General features: G+C 37.4%; 1 protein-coding gene across 1 annotated transcript in view; it reads left to right on the forward strand.

The window, feature by feature from the left end:
- LACE1 (lactation elevated 1) overlaps positions 1 to 18,894 on the forward strand; it is a 236,386-nt gene that overhangs the window by 147,205 nt on the left and 70,287 nt on the right. The window contains exon 8 of the mRNA XM_011975943.1: positions 6,974 to 7,056. Within this exon, the coding sequence (XP_011831333.1) occupies positions 6,974 to 7,056 (83 nt within the window). The remainder of the gene's footprint in view (positions 1 to 6,973; positions 7,057 to 18,894) is intronic.

Consider the following 18,894-nt stretch of genomic DNA (forward strand, 5'->3'; position numbering starts at 1 on the left):
TGCAACCTCACCTCCCAGGTTCAAGCAATTCTCCTTCCTCAGCCTCCTGAGTAGCTGGGATTACAGGTGTATGCCACCACACCCAACTAATTTTTGTATTTTTAGTAGAGATGGGGTTTCACCATGTTGGGCAGGCTGGTCTCAAACTCCTGACCTCAGGTGATCTGCCTGCCTCAGCCTCCCAAAGTGCTGGGATTACGGGCGTGAGCCACAGCACCCGACCTAAAAAGGATACGTTTCTTAAATAATCAAGTAAAATGATACATCTTAGTTATTTAAAATTTTATTTCCTGGAATAAGAAAGTCTCGACTGGGTGTGGTGGCTCACGCCTGTAATCCCAGCAATTTGGGAGGCTGAGGCAGGCATTCAAGACCAGCCTGGCCAACATGGTGAAACCCTGTCTCTACGAAAAAATACAAAAATTAGCTGGGCATGGTGGTGGACACCTATAATCCCAGCTACTTGGGAGGCTAAGGCAGGGAGAATTGCTTGAACCCAGGAGGTGGAGGTTGCAGTGAGCTGAGATCATGCCACTGCACTCCAGCCTGCACAACAGAGCGAGACTCCATCTCAAAAAAAAAAAAAAAGAAAGAAAAAGAAAAAGTCTCAATCATTTTTTCTTTTTATTGTTTACTCATTAAAAATTTATAAAATAAATTAGTTGACTGTTATCAAGAAAAACACTAATACTTTTGATTCTTTAAATGCCCATTTAATATAGTCACTTAGGTAAGGGATAGAAGTTTGATTTATGCAGTTGGAATTTTTTCCTCATGTTCCAAATTTCTATGATAAGTGAAATTGCTTTTATGATAAAAAATGCTAAGGTGGGCAAATCTGTGTTTATTATTTCAATCTTTGCTTAAGAGGTTAGTATGTTATAGTTTTAAAAGATTTTCTCCACAATGTCTTTATTCTTTGTTCCAACTGGGATGGAGTAGAAGCTATATAAAGTTATTTTGTGAGATGGCTGTTTTTCTAATGGTATTATTCAGGATTGCTAAAAATATACACAATAGATTTTGGGGACAATATAAACTGCTTTAATACAGTTCTTTTAGTCAGACAATTTTCTTTCCAAACTCAAAGGCCTTTGACACATGAGTATGCTCAGAAGGGTGTGTTAACCTCCCTCCTTTTCCTCCCCAAGTTTTCTAATTGCATTTTTTTTAGATTGTGTAATTGTATTTGTCCTTTGTATATATATAAATATACAAACTATTTTAAAATAAATTTTGTTTGCTGGCTGATTAGTGTTATGTATTAGAATTGGATGGTGATAAGAGGTCACAGGCCTTGTAAATATCACTGGAAATTTAGGAAATTACTTAGAGATCATGCTCTTTTGACTAGATTCACTGTCAACTTGCAGCTTAACTTCCCCCTCCTCCACCCTTCTGTATAGAGCTTTGGAGAATCTAGTGTAAGTGAATGAAATCTGAAAATTTGAGGTTTATTTAAAAAAAAAAAAATATATATATATATATATAAACTGAGTGTTAGTATTTTTCAGACAATTAAATGCTAACATCTAAGGACTTTGGTAATAGTTCTTTTGCTGCTGATTAGGTATTCCTCAGTGGTGATTAGTGAATGTACAAATGCAATCATTTGGTAGGTCTTAATCACTCATATGATCAAGAAGTTAGTTACCCAGAAAGAGAAATTGAAGCTGTATAACTTTCATCAGCCTTATTTTTTAATAGCAAAAATAAGAAAACTTTTTGACTAAATTAGGAATACTGAGTCATATAAGATAAACTGTAGTTTGAAAGAAATAGAGAACCTGGCAAACATATTTGTATGATTGTATTGTGACACTGTATTTTATGTCTGTAGTAAAGGTACCTTATGAAAAATTGACCACTGCTTACCATAGTAGGGCAGGTTTTTCTCAGGGAGATTGAGTAAGACATGTTCCCTACATAAGGACATTTTTCCGTCTTCTTTTTTTTTTTTTTTTAACTGGGTGACTGAGCTCTCACAATTATAGCAGGAACAAGGAAAAGAAAGTATCTGTTTTTTCATATTTATGACATCAAGAAAATGTTCACATTTATGACATCAAGAAAATGACATCAGAGTTCCAAAGCAAGCATTCCAACCAATAAGAAGCTGTCTCAAGTGTCACCTAGGATAGTCATATATCTCTCTTCTTCTCAAGAAGTAATATAGTATATATATAAAACAGGACATCTTGAGGCAAGGAGAGAGTGGAATGCATGTATTTGGGCAATGCTGTATTCTCCTCTGGTGGGATTGGTTATAGGGCCCAGGTCCTGAAGGAGAGGCCTGGGGAGTTGGATTTGGACAATTGGAATGATGAGCTAGGGATATCTGTATGGAGATGCCAACAGGTTGCTCATGCCAGCATTGCAGAGAGCCATGACTTGGCTAGTTTTTCAGGGCTGTTCTTCAAATGTTAGTTCAAAAGCCTAGGTTTGTAGGCCTCCCTAGAGGACCAGCTTCTTGGGTGTTATTTCATGTTAATCAAATTCAGAATTGCTGATACATAATCAAAATGCTGTACCTACACTAGCCACAACCCAATCTTCTGGGTCTTCACTCAGGTTAACCAACCATCCCAGATTGTCTAGGGTTGTCCTAGTGTTAGCACTGAAAGTTCTATATCCAGAAACCCCCCTTAGTCTTCAGGAAACCCCTCATTTCCAGGGGATTATTGGTCACCTGTTTGACTCTCCTGAGCCCCTTAGCAGCTGAAGCATAAGAGGAGGGGAAATGCAATCTATGCCCTGGATGCAGATGATAAACAGCTCTCAGCCCTTGTGTAACCATACAACCCAGGATGCACTTTCAGGGAGGAAGAACATTGCTACTTCTCAAGTGTGCCCAGATGTTGCTGTTCTGATTGTCTCTCGCTGCATAACAAATTATTGTAAAATGACTGTAAAAGAGTCTTAAAAAACATTACTTTATTCTCTCCTGGTTTCTGTGGGTCAGGGATTTGGTAAAGGCTCAGCTGGCAATACTGGCTCCTTCAGTAAGATAGTGGCTACAGCTAGAACAGCTGGGGACTGTCAACACCTCTGTCTTCATGTCATCTCAGTGCCTCTCCAGGGCCTCCTCTCTCTGTATTGGATAGTTTAAGCTTTCTCACAGCATAATAGCCTCCAGGCAATTAAATGCTCAATTGACACTTCAGAGTTCCAAAGAAAGCATTCCAACCAATAAGAAGCTGCCTCAGGTGTCACCTAGGATATTATTGCATAGACCATTTCCATCACGGTCACAACATTCAAGGGGTGGGACATAGACTTCATTTCTTGACAACTGGAATATCAGCATCACATTGTAAGAAGAACATGTTGAGATGGAGAGATTATTTTACAATGTACAAGTCTTAAAACCCACCACAATTACCTTGGTTCCAAAGGTTTGAAAAATGCAGTTTTTGACTGGACATGGTAGCTCATGCCTGTAATCCCAGCACTTTGGGAGGTTGAGGCGAGCAGATCACTTGAGGCCAGGAGTTCGAGACCAGCTTGGCCAACAGGGAGAAACTCCATCTCCACTAAAAATACAAAACTTACCCGGGCATGGTAACACATGCCTGTAGTCCCAGCTACTTGGGAGGCTGAGGCACGAAAATTGTTTGAACCTAAGAGGAGAAGGTTTCAGTGAGTTGAGATCACGCCACTGCACTCCAGCCTGGGCAACAGAGTAAGACTCTGTCTTTAAAAAAAAAAAAATGAATTTTTTCATTAGTAAAAGTAGTGATACTGTTAAAATATATTTTTCCCATGAATTGTTATTAAGACAATTTTCATTTTGAATGCAAACAAAATGTCAGCCTATAATTGTTTCTTGACTTGTCCTGAAATCCCTTGGTCACCATTCTTCTACTGAAGTGAATATCTCCCTATCTATCTATCTATCTATCTATCTATCTATCTATCTATCCATCCATCCATCTATATCTGCACAGGCATACCTTAGAGATATCGAGGGTTTGGTTCTGGGCTACTGCAATACAACAGTATTGCAATAAAATGAGTTGTAAGAATTTTGGCTTCCCAGTGCATATAAAAGTTATATTTATACTATACTATAGTCTATTAAGTGTGCAATAGTATTATGTCTAAAAAAATACATACCTTAATATAAAAAATACTTTATTGCTAAAAATGCCAATAATCATCTGAAACTTCAGTGAGTGGTCATCTTTTTGCTGGTCTTGCCTTGATGTTGACGGCTGCTGCCTAATCAGGAGGGTGGCTGCCAAAGGTTGGAGTGGCTGTGGCAGTTTCTTAAGATAATGTTGAAGGTTGCTATATAGATTGACTCTTCCTTTCACAAAAGATATTTATGGCAGATATAGCCTTACAAAATGTATTTCTTAAATAATAAGACTTGTAAGTTGAAATTACTTCTTGATTCATGGGCTGCAGAATGGATGTTATGTTAGCAGGCAGGGAAACAACATTTATCTCATGCTCTTCCATCAGAGCTCTTTGATGACCAAGTGGATTGTCATGAGCAGTAATCTTTTGAAAATAATCATTCTTCTAAGCAGTAGCTCTGAACAGTAGGCTTAAAATATTTTGTAAACAGAGGTGCTGCCGTCCAAGGGCTTTGTTGTTTCATTTATAAAGCACAGGCAGAGTAGATGTAGCATAATTCTTAAAGGCCCTAGGATTTTCAGATTGGTAAATGAACATTGGCTTCAACATCAAGTCACCAGTTGCATGTCCTTTGAAGCTTTGAAGCCATGCATTGACTTCTCCTCTCTAGCTATGAAAGTCCTCGTTGGCATCTTCTTCCAGTAGAAGGCTGTTTCATCTCCAGTGAAAATCTGTTGTTTAGCGTAGTCACCTTCATCAATGATCTTAACTAAGCCTTCCGGATACCTTTCTGCACCTTCTGCATCAGCACTTGCTGCTTTACCTTGCACTTTTATGTTATAGAGATGGCTTATTTATTGAAACCTCATGAACCAACCTCTGCTAGCTTTGGCTTTTCTTCTGCAGCTTCCTCACCTCTCTCAACCTTCATAGAATTGAAAGGAGTTAGGACATTTCTCTGGATTAGGCTTTGGCTTAAGGGAATGTTGTGGCTGTTTTGATCTTCTATCCAGATCACTCAAACTTTTATCCATATCAATAATAAGGCTGTTTCACTTTCTTATGGTTCATGTGTTCACTGGAGTAGCACTTTTCATTTCCTTCAAGAACTTTTCCTTTGCAATCACAACTCGGCTAACTGTTTGGTGCAAGAGGCCTAGGTTTTTGTCTGTTGTGGCTTTTGTCATACCTTCCTCACTAAGCTTAATCATTTCTAGCTTTTGATTGAGAGTGAGAGATGTGTGACTCTTCCTTTCACCCGAACACTTAGAATTCATTGTAGGGCTATTAATCGACGTAATTTCAATATTCTTGTGTCCCAGAGAATAGGGACACCTAAGGGGAGAGAGAGAGAGAGAGAGAGAGAGAAACAGCCAGTTGGTGTAGCAGTCAGAATGCAAACAGCATGTATAAATTAAGTTCACCCTCTTCTAAGGATGCAGTTTGTGGTGCCCTAAAACAATTACAGTAATAGCATCAAAGATCACTGATCACATAATTAATATGTGATCACTGATCATATAATTAATGACAGATATAATTTTTTAAAGTTTGAACTATTGCAAGAATTACCAAAATGTGACACAGAGACACAAAGTGAGCACCTGCTGTTGGAAAATTGAGGCCAATAGACTTGCTCAATGCAGGGTTGCCACAAACCTTTACTTTGTAAAAAATGCGAGAAGCACAATAAAGGGAAACACAATAAAATGAATATGCCTCTATCTATGTGGAGATACACACACACACACACAAACACACACACATACCCCTAAATATATTCCTCTCATGGCCCCCAAAATCCAACTGACCAAGAAGATAGGTGTTGCAAAAGTACATTTGCCCTCAAAGTAAGAATTTGGGGGGTATGTGTATGTGTGTGGTATATGTGCTGGTGTACACATATGCACCCTGGGGGAGTGGAAAGAAAGGAGCACTTGGGAGAAGAGAAGGACATTAATGCTACAGGGTAACTCGGGTTGAAAGGAGGCAGGCATCCACAGCAGGAAAGTGCACTGAAATGTTGATGGCTAGAGAGGAAACTAAAAGGGAGACAAGGGCAGTGGCAGCCATTTAGAAGCGAAGGATGGGCATACCTACAACATCATTCTAGTTTGGTCATTTGGTTTAAAATGTGGACACTAACGTTCTGGCCCAACTCTCTCTCTCTCTCTTTCTCTTTCTTTCTCTCTCTCTCTGTCTCTCGACAAGCTCTTGCTCTGTTGCCCAGGCTGGAGTGCAGTGGCATGATCATAGCTCATTGCAACCTCCACCTCCCAGGCTCAAGCAATCCTTGCATCTCAGCCAGCCAAGTAGCTGAGACTACAGGCCGTATGTCACCACGCCCAGCTAATTTTTGTGTTTTTTGTAGAGATGGGTTTTGCTATGTTGCCCAGGCTAGTCTCAAACTCCTGGACAAAAACAATCTGCCCATCTAGCCTCCCAAAGTGCTGGAATTACAGGCATGAGCCACCATGTCCAGTCCCAGCTCTCTGATGCTGCCTCTCCCCCACTGTGGTGCCTAAAACCCATGAGTTATTCTTTCTGGTAGCCTCTAGTTTCTCACTCCAGGGTATTAGAAATTGGGCTTTAAAAAAAACCCAAATGAAGTTATTTGGGGAATTTGCTGACAGCACTTTTTGGGCAATGTTTCAGAAAACATGATGCAAATTTTAATTTTTTTAAACTGATATTTCAGTGGCTTGATATATTTAATATTGCAACTTTAGTTTTATGAATCTTGCATGAGTTCTGTTGTTTTCATGTCATCTCATTATACTATTTTTTGAGCAAACATTTGAAAAATTTAAAAAATGTATAGTATAAGGGAAGTATTGTAATTCTGAGCCACTACTTGTTTAAAAAGACACTTTATTTGTTTGGATCATAGGAATATTGTAATACAGTCCAGCTAGATTCTGGGATAGATTACCGGAAAAGGGAACTTCCTGCTGCAGGAAAACTCTACTACCTGTAAGTGTTTTTAATTTTTGAAGTTTAGTATCTAATCGTTAATCAGAAAAAGATGATAAAAATAAACAGTTTAATTATTGGAACATGAAAGGCTGGTTCTGAAGCCCACGATTTTTAAACTGCAAATGTTTTCATGTTAACTTCTTCAACCCATGTCTTTACCATCCATATTTGCATCATTTATAATGTGTGATTGGATAAAACCCTAATTAGTTTTTTGGGGAGGAATGATGACAGATGGTTAGAATGTAATGAGTATCCTTTTATAAGAGACTCTACTATTATGAGAATATCTTTAAAGTGTGAAGTAATTAATTATTTGTGGATATCATCTGACAAATGTGCCATTTCCATTCCCCCAAAAATTGTTGTTTTATTTGTCAATCTGTTTGTATTTATCATTGTTGATTGACTTCCATATATAACTGATATAAAATATATATACACAAATACAACTGGATATATTTTTGTCTTTTAAAAGCTAAGATGCTCCTGAGTAGGAGCAATTTATAATAATAGATGTATTCAGCATGTGCAGTTAATACTGAAAAACAAATATAGTTTGTTTTAAAATGTCCTTTGTGAGAACCTGAAAAGGAAAAAGTGCTTTACAAAAGCAAACTTGTTTAGTATATGCCAACAGTGTTGGGCACATAGCAAATTCTCAGTAAATAGATTTGTCTAAGGACTAATTGTAATTTAACTAAAAGGCATGTTTCTGGTAATTTAAATTTTGATGACAACGTGCATTTGAGAGGTTGAGAAAAGTTCTTGTCTCTGCCACCTTGTAAGCAGAAGTACTTTACTGTTTTTGAAGCAGAAATTAGCTAGAAAAATCACATAATTAAAATTGCATACTTTACAGTGTACCAAGGGGACTATTTTAGTTTATTATTCAGATCCTGATGATTATTATAGGAGGTTCTTCATCTATCCTCAAGTACTTTGTCTTTAAAGTACTTTATAATTTTAAAAAATTCATATAGCACATTTTTCTGCTTTAACTTGGACTTTTTCTTCCCAGTTTCTTTTATGTTTGTGTTTACTGGATATTTTATTTTTCTGATATTCACAGCCTTTCCCTGATTTTTTGCTACCTATGTCTTGATATTCCAGATGTATGGTACCAATGCATTAATTTATTATTATTCTCTTTATTCTTTTTTTAAAGGAGGTAATTGTTGTTCTCTGTTTTTTTCAAAAAGTGTATCCTCATGTGGAAGAATAAAAATATTTTCCTTATGGGAAGTTCCTTAAATAAAGGTGGTAGTCTGAGTCTAAATTATGAAATTTGTTTCATAGTGCCGAAGAGGTCTTGGAAGTTACGGGAGGTGAAAGGGCTACTTTTGCTTGGAGCATAGCCATTTTTTGTCTCTGACTTACCCTGTGTTACCCCTTCCTTTTCCTGATAAAAGTAATAATATTCTAACCCAGTGAAGTTCAGTTTTGATCTTTAAAAATATGCTAGAGGAAAACTAACACTAACAGAGTTTCCAGAGTCCAGGAAACCAGACCTACAAAGGACCAGACCTACCAGGAAACTCTGGACCAGCTTTCCTGAAAAGTATATAAATTCAAAGGCCAGGCACAATGGCTCATGCCTAGCCAAGCACTTTGGGAGGCCGAGGTGGGAGGATCACGTGAGCCCAGGAGTTTGAAACCAGCCTGGGCAACATAGGGAGACCCTGTCTCTACAAAAAATTTAAAAAATAGCGGGTGTGGTGGCACCTGCCTGTAGTCCCAGCTACTTGGGAGGCTGAGATGGGAGGATCACTTGAGCCTGGAAGGTGGAGGCTGCAGTGAGCCATGATCACACCACTGTACTTCAGCCTGGCAACAGAGCAAGACCCTGTTTCAAAAAAAAAAAAAATATATATATATATATACACACACACACACACACACACTTATATAGATATATATAGGTGGTATATGTCTATTATCTATCTATCTATGTATCTATAAATTCATTTAATCCTCAAGGAAGATAAATTTGTTCTGGAATTTAACATCCAAAGGGTTTGACCATAGTTAAGAATAGAAAGCCTGGGGGCATCCCTCAGTCAGAGGAGAAGGCAGATATGTAAGTATCCCTGAGGAGAATGAGCAATTAAAATCATCTCAGAAGTGGGAAAGTAATATGAGTTACTAAGACAGGATGCTAGAGATGTGCATTATATTGTTTCACATGAGGACTTGGGTAGAACTTCTCTCATGAAGATTTTCTGAGGTTATATTAACATTTGATTTAATTAGGTTTCTTTTCATCTTGCTCTCGCCGAAAAACGTACTAACTTTACCCTGTAACAGACTTTAATGTGCTATGCTATATATTGCCCTATTAAAGCATGTGTTTCTCTTTATTACCATCTGGCCAGACATCTGGAATTGATTCCTGAATATGCAAGTCCAGACTACCCGCTTGTCAGTTTCACTGGAGCCCCAACTGCCTGAAAACAAACAAACAAACAAACAAACAAAAACACAAAAAACAAAATTTTAGCTTCCTTCTAGGGGAACACCAAGCGCTATCTCAGAATTTCATACAAGTAGAATCCCACATAAGATCTTTAACAAAACAGAAGTATTAGTATTCATCAACTCAGTATTTTATTAGTCTAATTTCCCAAAGCCAATTAAAGATATCCAAAATACAATCCAAATAATATCAAGGATTACCACAGATTTCTAAAACTACCCAAAAAGTTGACATGGAGCAATTTCTGTAGTTCGTAATATTGCCTGGATCCCACAAGAATTAATTCACATAAGACGGCATGTTTGTGTGTAATCTATATCACATTAAATTTAGAAATCCTAGAGTACCTTCATAAGTAAGTTTCAGATATTTTTGGCCCTGTAACAACCTCATATACACCCGCAAGCTCAGAGAATTTAAATTTAGCAAGCTACAAAACAGAGACCTTGAGTGCAAATACCCAAACTTTTGCATAGACTGAAACACCCCATGCTTGTCCAATTTTTTATTCTGTGCTAAATGTATGATCACTCCAGAGATGAGCACAGTTTGTTTCTTTTTTTTTTTTCCTTTTTTTTTTTTTTTTTTTTTTTCCTTTTTTTTTTTTTTTTTTGTGGGAGGCACGGAGTCTTGCTCTGTCACTGGAGGGCTGGAGTGCAATGGTGGGATCTCGGCTCACGGCAACCTCTGCCTCCCAGGTTCAAGCGATTCTTCTGCCTCAGCCTCCTGAGTAGCTGGGATTACAGGCACACGCCACTACACCCAGCTAATTTTTGTATTTTTAGTAGAGACGGGGTTTTGCCGTGTTTGCGCAGCTGGTCTCGAACTCCTGACCTTAGGTGATCCACCCGCCTCAGCCTCCCGAAGTGCTGGGATTACAGGCGTGAGCTACCATGCCCAGCCAGTTTGTTTCTTTTCTAGTTGCTTGGTGAATAACACTCAGTAAAGTCCCCATGCTGAAGTCCAGACAGATCAATCAAGCACTGGGCTTCCATTTGCATCTGGATGGAGGCTTGGACAGTAATCTATTTTGAATCGCCTGGTACTGATCAAGGGTGACCCCATCTCATGCTTATAGAGAATTTAACTGCTTCAGATTAGCTCTCTGTTTGGGGGCTGGTAATACTAGAGGTTATTGTTTTATATATGCATATCTTTTTAAACAGGAAGCACCATTCCTGAAAGGTCCATGGTATGCTGCCCCAGGCCATTTTGCTGTCCCTATTGTGAAGCATTACTGGTTTCCTGGGGAGAGGAGTTCACATCACCTTGGACTCACCCTTGCTGTCTCTTTTTTATTCCAAGGCTGAGTCCTATAGGTTCTTTTCTCTACTAAGTCTATTGAAGCAGGGGTTCTTTTCAAACACTCTATCTTTCCATACTCACATACAAACACTCTGCCCTTCACACAGATGCTATAACCTGAAGAGAAGTTCTAAACTGAACCAAAAGGGGTGGGGGCAGGCATTGGTCCTGGGATTTTATTTTACCCCACTTACGAGCCTAAACCTAAAATAGGTTTGCCTTTTATTATTTCGTAAGTGCTGTCAGAAGACAACAGAGACCGACCTGGGTCAGAGACACAGGATCTTATTAGCTTTGGCACAGATAGCAGCATGAGCATTAGCATGTTGTGTCAGTTCCCTCCTTGCTCCTTAGCCCCATGGAGTGGAGGGGAGGGTGTTTTGCTGAGGGCCTAGATAATTCCTGCAACAGGCAGTAAATTGTGTTACAGGAAAAGAACTCCGAGCTTGTGGAATCTGCCATCTTATAGCCAGCATAAGCAAGTCTGCTTTTTGTCTCAAGGGAGATATTGTCTCATCTTTCAAGGTTGCTCACTACACACATAACCTTGAGAAATGGTTAGGGCCTCGCGTTCTTGGCATACTCAGCCAGATGTGAGGGAGAGACCCATGGAGGGGCTTGTCTCTCCCAACAGGGGGCATTTACCTGACATTAGACCTTAAATAACCAGGCTTCCTCCCTTTGTTTCAGTTGGCTCCTGTCCACTGCAGTCATCCACCACTTCAACAGAACTACATCTGAAGCACATTGTTCAGTTGTTTAAAACTTAAATTGTCTCAAGATCATTTCATTTTCATGTATATGGGGATTTTGGATCATCCTGAAAATGGTGAAAAATCTCATTTATGACTTTTTAGACACAGCTCAAATATTCACATATTTGTACTTGGCTAATATAATGCATTTACCCATGTTTTGAACAGATTTCAAAAAAAAAAAAAGTTTTTTCTTACGTACTTTTACTAGTGGAAGTTTTATGTCTCAAGCACTCTTAGTTTTCCACTTGGGAAATATCTGTTCCAAATAGAAAATCATTTTGGAGAATATAACTTTGAACACCAGTTTTAAAAAGAATAACAATTAGCTGACAAAAAGACACACGGCTTCAAGGTTATAGCTTTGTTTCAGAAGAAAGGTCTGTGAAAACTAAGGCTGAAGCTTATATGTGTTAAAACATACTTCCCCGTAACTAAAAACTTCATGTTTCTTGCCTGTGATATTATTTACAAACACTCCTCTGCTTTCAACTGTGAGAATCAGATTAATGAAACTTAAAAATATTTCTTAGCTTGTCACATCTTCCCATACCTAAACTTTGGCTGAGACCCAGCTTCTGCCTCTAAGGTTGCTACCTTCTGGTTTAGTGGAGTGTCTAGGACAGCTTGGTACCTTCTCTTCATCACCCATCATTACCATTACAGTTCTCTCCTAGACATTGGAATCTGCAGTTTCAGTCTCAGTTTTTCTTACCAGTTAGACAGCTAGCCCAGTCATTTCCCATTTCAATTCCCATTGAAGAACCTCTGAAACATTTACCAGTGCAAGCAACTTGGAAATGGTTAAGTCTGGCCCCCTTCCGTTTAGGCTGTAATTTGTTTCAATATGTTGTGCTAGACTGCCCAGAGTCCTGTAGCAGGCAGTATGCACACCCCATTGAAATAATTTATCTCATCCTCTACAACAAAAATGTTATGGTCTTACACCAAATATGAGCCAGCTCTACTCCTCCTCCAGCTCCTCAAATTCTCTCATGTGTCTTTTAGACTCCATTATATTCATATCATTTCTACTTCTCACACTAGTTTGCGTCGTGTCATGATGGAATAGTGATGGTATCAATGGAGAAATACTACACAGTTTAAGACTATAAAATTTGTTTAGTAGTCAAGGTTGCAGAAATGTATCCACATGGAGACACTTGCACAAAACAGAAGATAATAGAGCATATTCCCAGTTGAAGCTTTAAGTTTTTCTGGCCTTTGAGGGCCCATTAGGTGACAAAGAGCACCTGATCAAGATAAGGGTCCCATTAGATCACCTTATCACCTTTGTCATTCTTAGGTGAGTGGGTTTACACCCTTCTGGTAAGTCTTGATTGCTGTGGAGACTCTGGCTATGTGCCTGCCTGCTTGCCAGGTACAATTACCAGGTGCAAACCCTAAGCCGTAACTGAATGTTTATTGTCAGTGTAAATCAAAGGTCAGTTTCCCATCCTTCAGCAACACCAGTCACTAGGCCTTCCTGAAGTCTGTTCTTTTTTTTATTGTTATTATAGAGACAGGATCTCACTCTGTTGCCCAGGCTGGAGTGCAGTGGCGCAATCTTGACTCACTGGAACCTCCGCCTCCCAGGTTTGAGCGATTCTCGTGCCTCAGCCTCCCGAGTAGCTGGGATTACAGGCACATGCCACCATGCCCAGCTAATTTTTGTATTTTTAGTAGAGCTGGGGTCTCACCATGTTGGCCAGGTGGTTTCAAACTCCTGACCTCAAGCAATCCGCCTGCCTCAGCCTCCCAAAGTGCTGGATTACAGGAGTGAGCCCCCGCGCCTGGCCCTGAAATCTGTTTCTCAAAGAGCAAGACATAGAATTTCTGTCTCTGGCAATCAAAGAAACTGTCTACTTTCTTGAGGTTCTGACTGTTGTCTGGCTAACTCCTCAGTCTGGGGAAGGGATGAAGATATTTGGGATATTTTTGATGTTTACAGACTATGTTTTACTTCTTCTTAGCATCATGGCACAGAAGAACATTTAGGTTTTTCTACTTAAGAAGTAATCGTAAATGAAAATATTTACTGATGAAATAATACAACGTCTAGGATTTGCTACAAAATAATCCAGTGTAGGGGAATTGAGGGGAGGTATAGAGGAAACAAGATTGACCATGCCATGCGTTGAGTGGGTGATTATTACATTGAGGTTTTAATAGTACTGTTCTCTTCACATGTGCTTAATGTGTAAAATTTTTCATAATCAAAAGATTTTTAAAAAGATATCCTTCTCTTTTTTTTTTCTGATCATGCTTGCTGCAGTTGTAAGTCTGCTGATCTTCCCAGCGAAACTGCTTTTGTTGTGCTGATTTTCTTTATTACTGCTTTCTGTTTTCTATATCCTTAATTTCTGAACTTTCATTATTTCATTTATTCTGCTTAGTTTGGATTTAATTTGCTCTTCTTTTTCTAATTTTTTAAGGTAGAAGGTTAAGTCCTTGATTTTAAACCTTTCTGCTCTTACATAAGCATTTTAAAACTATAAATTTCTCTTTACTACTTTAGATGCATCTCACACGTTTTATTATGTGATGTTTTCTCTCGTGATTTATTTTTTGACCCATGGGTTATTAAAAGTGTGTTATTTATTTTCCAAACGTTTGGTGATTTTTTTATACATCTTTCTGTTAATGATTCCCAAATTTAACTAATTATGGTTACAGAGTCTATGTTGTATGATTTGAATCCTTTTGAATTTATTGAGGCTTGCTTTATGGCCCAGAATATGATGCATCTTGGAACAAGTTTCTCATGCACTTGATTATGTATTCTGCTATTGTTAGTAGTGTGTACTTTGAATGCTATTGGGTCAAGTTGGTTGATAGGGTTGTTCAAATCTCCTATATTCTTACTGATTTTTTGTCTACTTTTTCTATTAATTATTGAGAAAGAGGTGCTGAAATTTCCAAGTATAATTATGGATTTTTCTATTTCCTCTTACAGTTCTGTCTGGTTTTGCTTCATGTATTTTGAAGCTCTATTATTAGGTACATAAATGTTTAGGATTGATATGTTCTCTTGATGAATTGACCTCTTCATCATTATGAAATGAACCTCATTGTTCCTGGTGATATTCCTTTCTCTAAAATCTCTATGCTTAATATTAATGTAGCCACTTCAGCTTTTTAAAAATTAGGGTTTGCATGATATATCTTTTCTCATCTTTTTACTTTCAGCCTATCTGTGTCTTTATATTAAAATGGGTTTCTTGTTGGCAACATGTATTTGGGTATTTATTTTTTATGCAATCTGACAATCTTTTTCTTTTAATTGGGGATATTTAAACCATTTACACTTGATGCGATTGTCGATATGGCTGGGTTTAAATATACTATCTTGCTACTTGTTTGGGTTTTTTTTTTTGGTACTTTTTAGAAAAAAATTATTGAGATACAATTCACCCTTTTAAAGTCTATAACTCAGTGGTTTGTTAGTATATTTAGAGTTGTACTACCATCACCACTATCTAATTTCAGAACATTTTTATTACCCCAGAAAGAAACCCATAACTGTTAGCAGTCATACCTCTCACCCCTCTACCCTCTGTCAATCTACCTTCCGTCTCTATGGAATTTGCCTATCTTATATATCTCATATAAATGGAATCACATAAGATGTGATATAGTCACACACTGCATAGTAATATTTTAGCCAATGATGGACCATATCACAGATATGATGGTGGTCCCATAAGATTATAATACTGTATTTTTATTGTATCTTTTCTATGTTTAGATACACAAATACTTGCCATTATATTACAGTTGCTTACAATATTTAGTACAGTAAAATGCTGTATAGGTTTATAGCCTAGGAGCATTAGGCTATACCGTGTAGCAAAAGCGTGTAGCACAAGCGTGTAGCAGGCTATGCCATCTAGGTTTGTGTCAGTATACTCTATCATGTCTGCATGATTGCATGATGACAAAATCACCTAATAACACTCTTAAAACATATCACCATTGTTAAGCAATGTGCCACTCTATATACGATGTATATTACTTCTCAGCCTTTTGGTTAAGATCAAGTGTAGTATCTGTTCTTACCAGTTTAATACTATAAGAAGTGGTCTTTGTGCCTGGCTTCTTTCATTTAGCGTAATGTTTTCAAAGTTAATCCATGTTGTTTGCTATTTGTTTTCTATTGTCCCATCTGTTGTTTTTTCCAATTTTCCTCTTTTTCTGACTTCATATTAGTTATTTTTTTAAGATTCCCTTTTACCTCTTATTAGCTATACCTCCTTGATTTTTTTCTTTTAAAAGTCACTTTAGGGCTTAGCATAAGCACCTTTAACTTATCATAGCTTGCCTTCAAGTAAGAGTATACCACTTGATGTATAACATAAAAACCTACAGTATACTTCCATTTTTACTATCCTGGGCTCTGTGCTTTTATTGTCTTTTTTGTTATTTTATTATGTAATTGTGTATTTTATTATATAATATTATTATATGCAGTACTCTATTTTCTTTTTAAGTTATAAACTCCGTAATATATTGTCATTACTTTTGCTTAAACAGTCAATAATCCTTTAAAGAAATTTTTAAAATAAGAAAAAAGTCTTATAATTTACCTACATATTTACTATTTCTTGTACTCTTCATTCTGTTATATAGATTGACATTTCCACCTGATATAATTTCTCTTTTTCCTAAAGGACTCTGTTTAACATTTCTTATAGTAGTGGTCTGCTGGTGATGAATTTTCTCATATTAATGTTTTTGTTTTGCTTTTATTTTTGAAAGATTCTTGCTGGCTAGAGAATTCTAGGCTGACAGGCTGGCTGGCTTTCCTTTCTTCCTTCCCCCTTTTCTCCCTTCCTTCCTCCCCCCTTTTCTCCCTTCCTTCCTCTCTTTTTCTTCTTTCCTCCACTTTTTGTTTTATAGGACTTTAGTGATATTGCTTTCTTCTCTTCTGGCTTGCATTGTTTCCATGAGAAATCTACTGTCATTCTTTGTCCTTCTCTACATAAGGACATAAGTCTTATCACTGTCTGCTTCTACAATTTTATTTTTATCTTGTTTTTAAACAGTTTTATTATGATGTGCATTGGTATGGTTTTCAGCATGTTTCTTTTGCCTGAATTTGGTTGTGCTTCTTGGATGTGTAGGTTTATAGTTTTCATTTGATTTGGAGAATTTTCTCTTATTTCTTTACAATTTCTCGTGATCCCTTCCCCTCCTCTTCAATTTCTGGAGCTCCAGTTACACTTACATTAGACCTCTTTATATTATTCCACAGCTCTCTGATGCTCTGTTCACTTTTTTCATTCTTTTTCTCTTCCTGTGTTTGTGCTTCATTTTGCGTAGTTTCTTTTGCGGTGTCTAATCTGCTATTAATTATAATCCAGTGTATTTGTCCATGTTAGAGGTGGCTTTTTTCCTTGTTAAATGCTAAACTTGGGTTTCTTTCCCTTTTTTTTTTTCTTTTCTTTTTTAAAAGGCAAGGTCTTGCTATGTTGCCCAGGCTGGTCTTGAGATCATGGACTGAAGAGATTCTCCCACTTTAGCCTCCCAGTATTTGGGACTACAGACACACACCACCATGCCGGGAGGTTTCTTTTTTTATATCTTCTTTGTTTGTTCTTATACTCATGCCTTCCTCTACCTTACTGAGCATATGCAGCATATTTATAATTGTGGTTTTAATGTGTTTGTCTGCTAATACTATCATCTATGTCATTTCTGGGTCTGTTTCTATTGATCAATTTTTGTCCTTTTTATGAGTTGATTTTCCTGCTTTTCATGCTTGTTTTTTAAATTGCATTTCAGATATTGTGAATTTTATATTGTTTGGTACCAGAGTTTTTGTATTCCTTTAAGTATTTTAGGACTGTGTTCTGGGACACAGTTAAGTTACTTGGAAACAATTTTATCCTCTTGAGGCTAGGCTTTGTAAAGTAGAATCAGAGTGCCTTTATTCTAGGCCTAGTTATTCCTGAAGCAATACCCTTCTGAGAGTTCCACCTTATACACTATATTTTGTAGGACTTTCTGCTCTGACTAGAGGGAACATTAACTATTCCTGGCCATTTATGAGCTCCAGGGGTAATGCTTTGTGATTCCAGTGAGTCCTTTCCCACCTCACCATTTCAAGTAGTTGCTTCTTAGGCATACACAGATTAGTACTCAGCTAAAGACTCAGGGAAGCCCTCTGCAGATCACTGGACTTCTGTCTCTATATCTTTTTTTTCCAGTATTATACCTTGCAAATTCTAGCTGCACTAGCCTCCCCAAATGCTGAATTCCGTTTTCTCAACCTCCCAAATGCTGAGCTGTGTTTGTGTCCCTACTCCTGAAGTCTGGAAACTCACCAGGCAGTAAATTGAGGCTAAACTGATTTGTTTCCCTTTGCTGGGGATTGCTGTACTGTGCTTTTTGTTATCCAGTGTCTGCAAACCATTGTTTCATATATTTTAGATCGTTTCTAGTTGTTTATGTCAGATAGGTAACTCTGGGCCCTGTTATTCCATCACGGCCAGAAGTGAAAATGTCTAGACCTTTATTCTGAAAAATTGGTAGTAAAAGGAAAGAGTCAAGTATTTTTTCCTGCCTGTTTTAAAATAACTGATCCATAGTATAACAAAGTAGTTGATGAGGGCAAGCTTCTCTTTATAAAAGTTTTCTGGGTAGCAATGGAAAAAATCTTGAGAGAATTAGAATAGAATTAGAATATCACCATTTTGTAAAACACTCATAGTTTAATGATCTAGTTAATGATCACAAATTCTATAATAATTGCTACAAAATGAGACCTGAATTTTATCCATTTACAGGAAATATAGGGGAAATGGAATATGTTCAATAACATCACAGGAATACATCCATCAAAATGTAGACTGTAGATTTTTTAAATGACATAAATCAATTGCTTCTTCAACAAATAAATAAAAAAAAAAGAGAGAGATGGATAGGGAACCTTTAGTTTAAAGGAGACGTAGAAACATATCAACCAATTACAGCGCATGGGCCTTATGTGGATCCTGAATCACACCAACTATCAGAATGAAAACAAAGACAAAACAACAAAAAAACCTACAGCACAATAAAAAAAATGCAAATACTACAGGATGTTTCATTGACACTGAGGAATTATTGTTAACTTTGTTAGGTGTGATAGGGTATTATACTTATTTTTAAAATTTATTTTATAGCTTATCAAGATGCAATTTTAAATGACATAAATCAATTGCTTCTTTAACAAATAAATAAGAAAAAGAGAGAGAGATGGATAGGGAACCTTTAGTTTAAAGGAGATGTAGATAATAAAGATTAGTAGAAATTAAT

Source organism: Mandrillus leucophaeus, unplaced genomic scaffold, assembly GCF_000951045.1.
Source record: "Mandrillus leucophaeus isolate KB7577 unplaced genomic scaffold, Mleu.le_1.0 Scaffold160, whole genome shotgun sequence".
NCBI classification, from domain to species: domain Eukaryota; kingdom Metazoa; phylum Chordata; class Mammalia; order Primates; family Cercopithecidae; genus Mandrillus; species Mandrillus leucophaeus.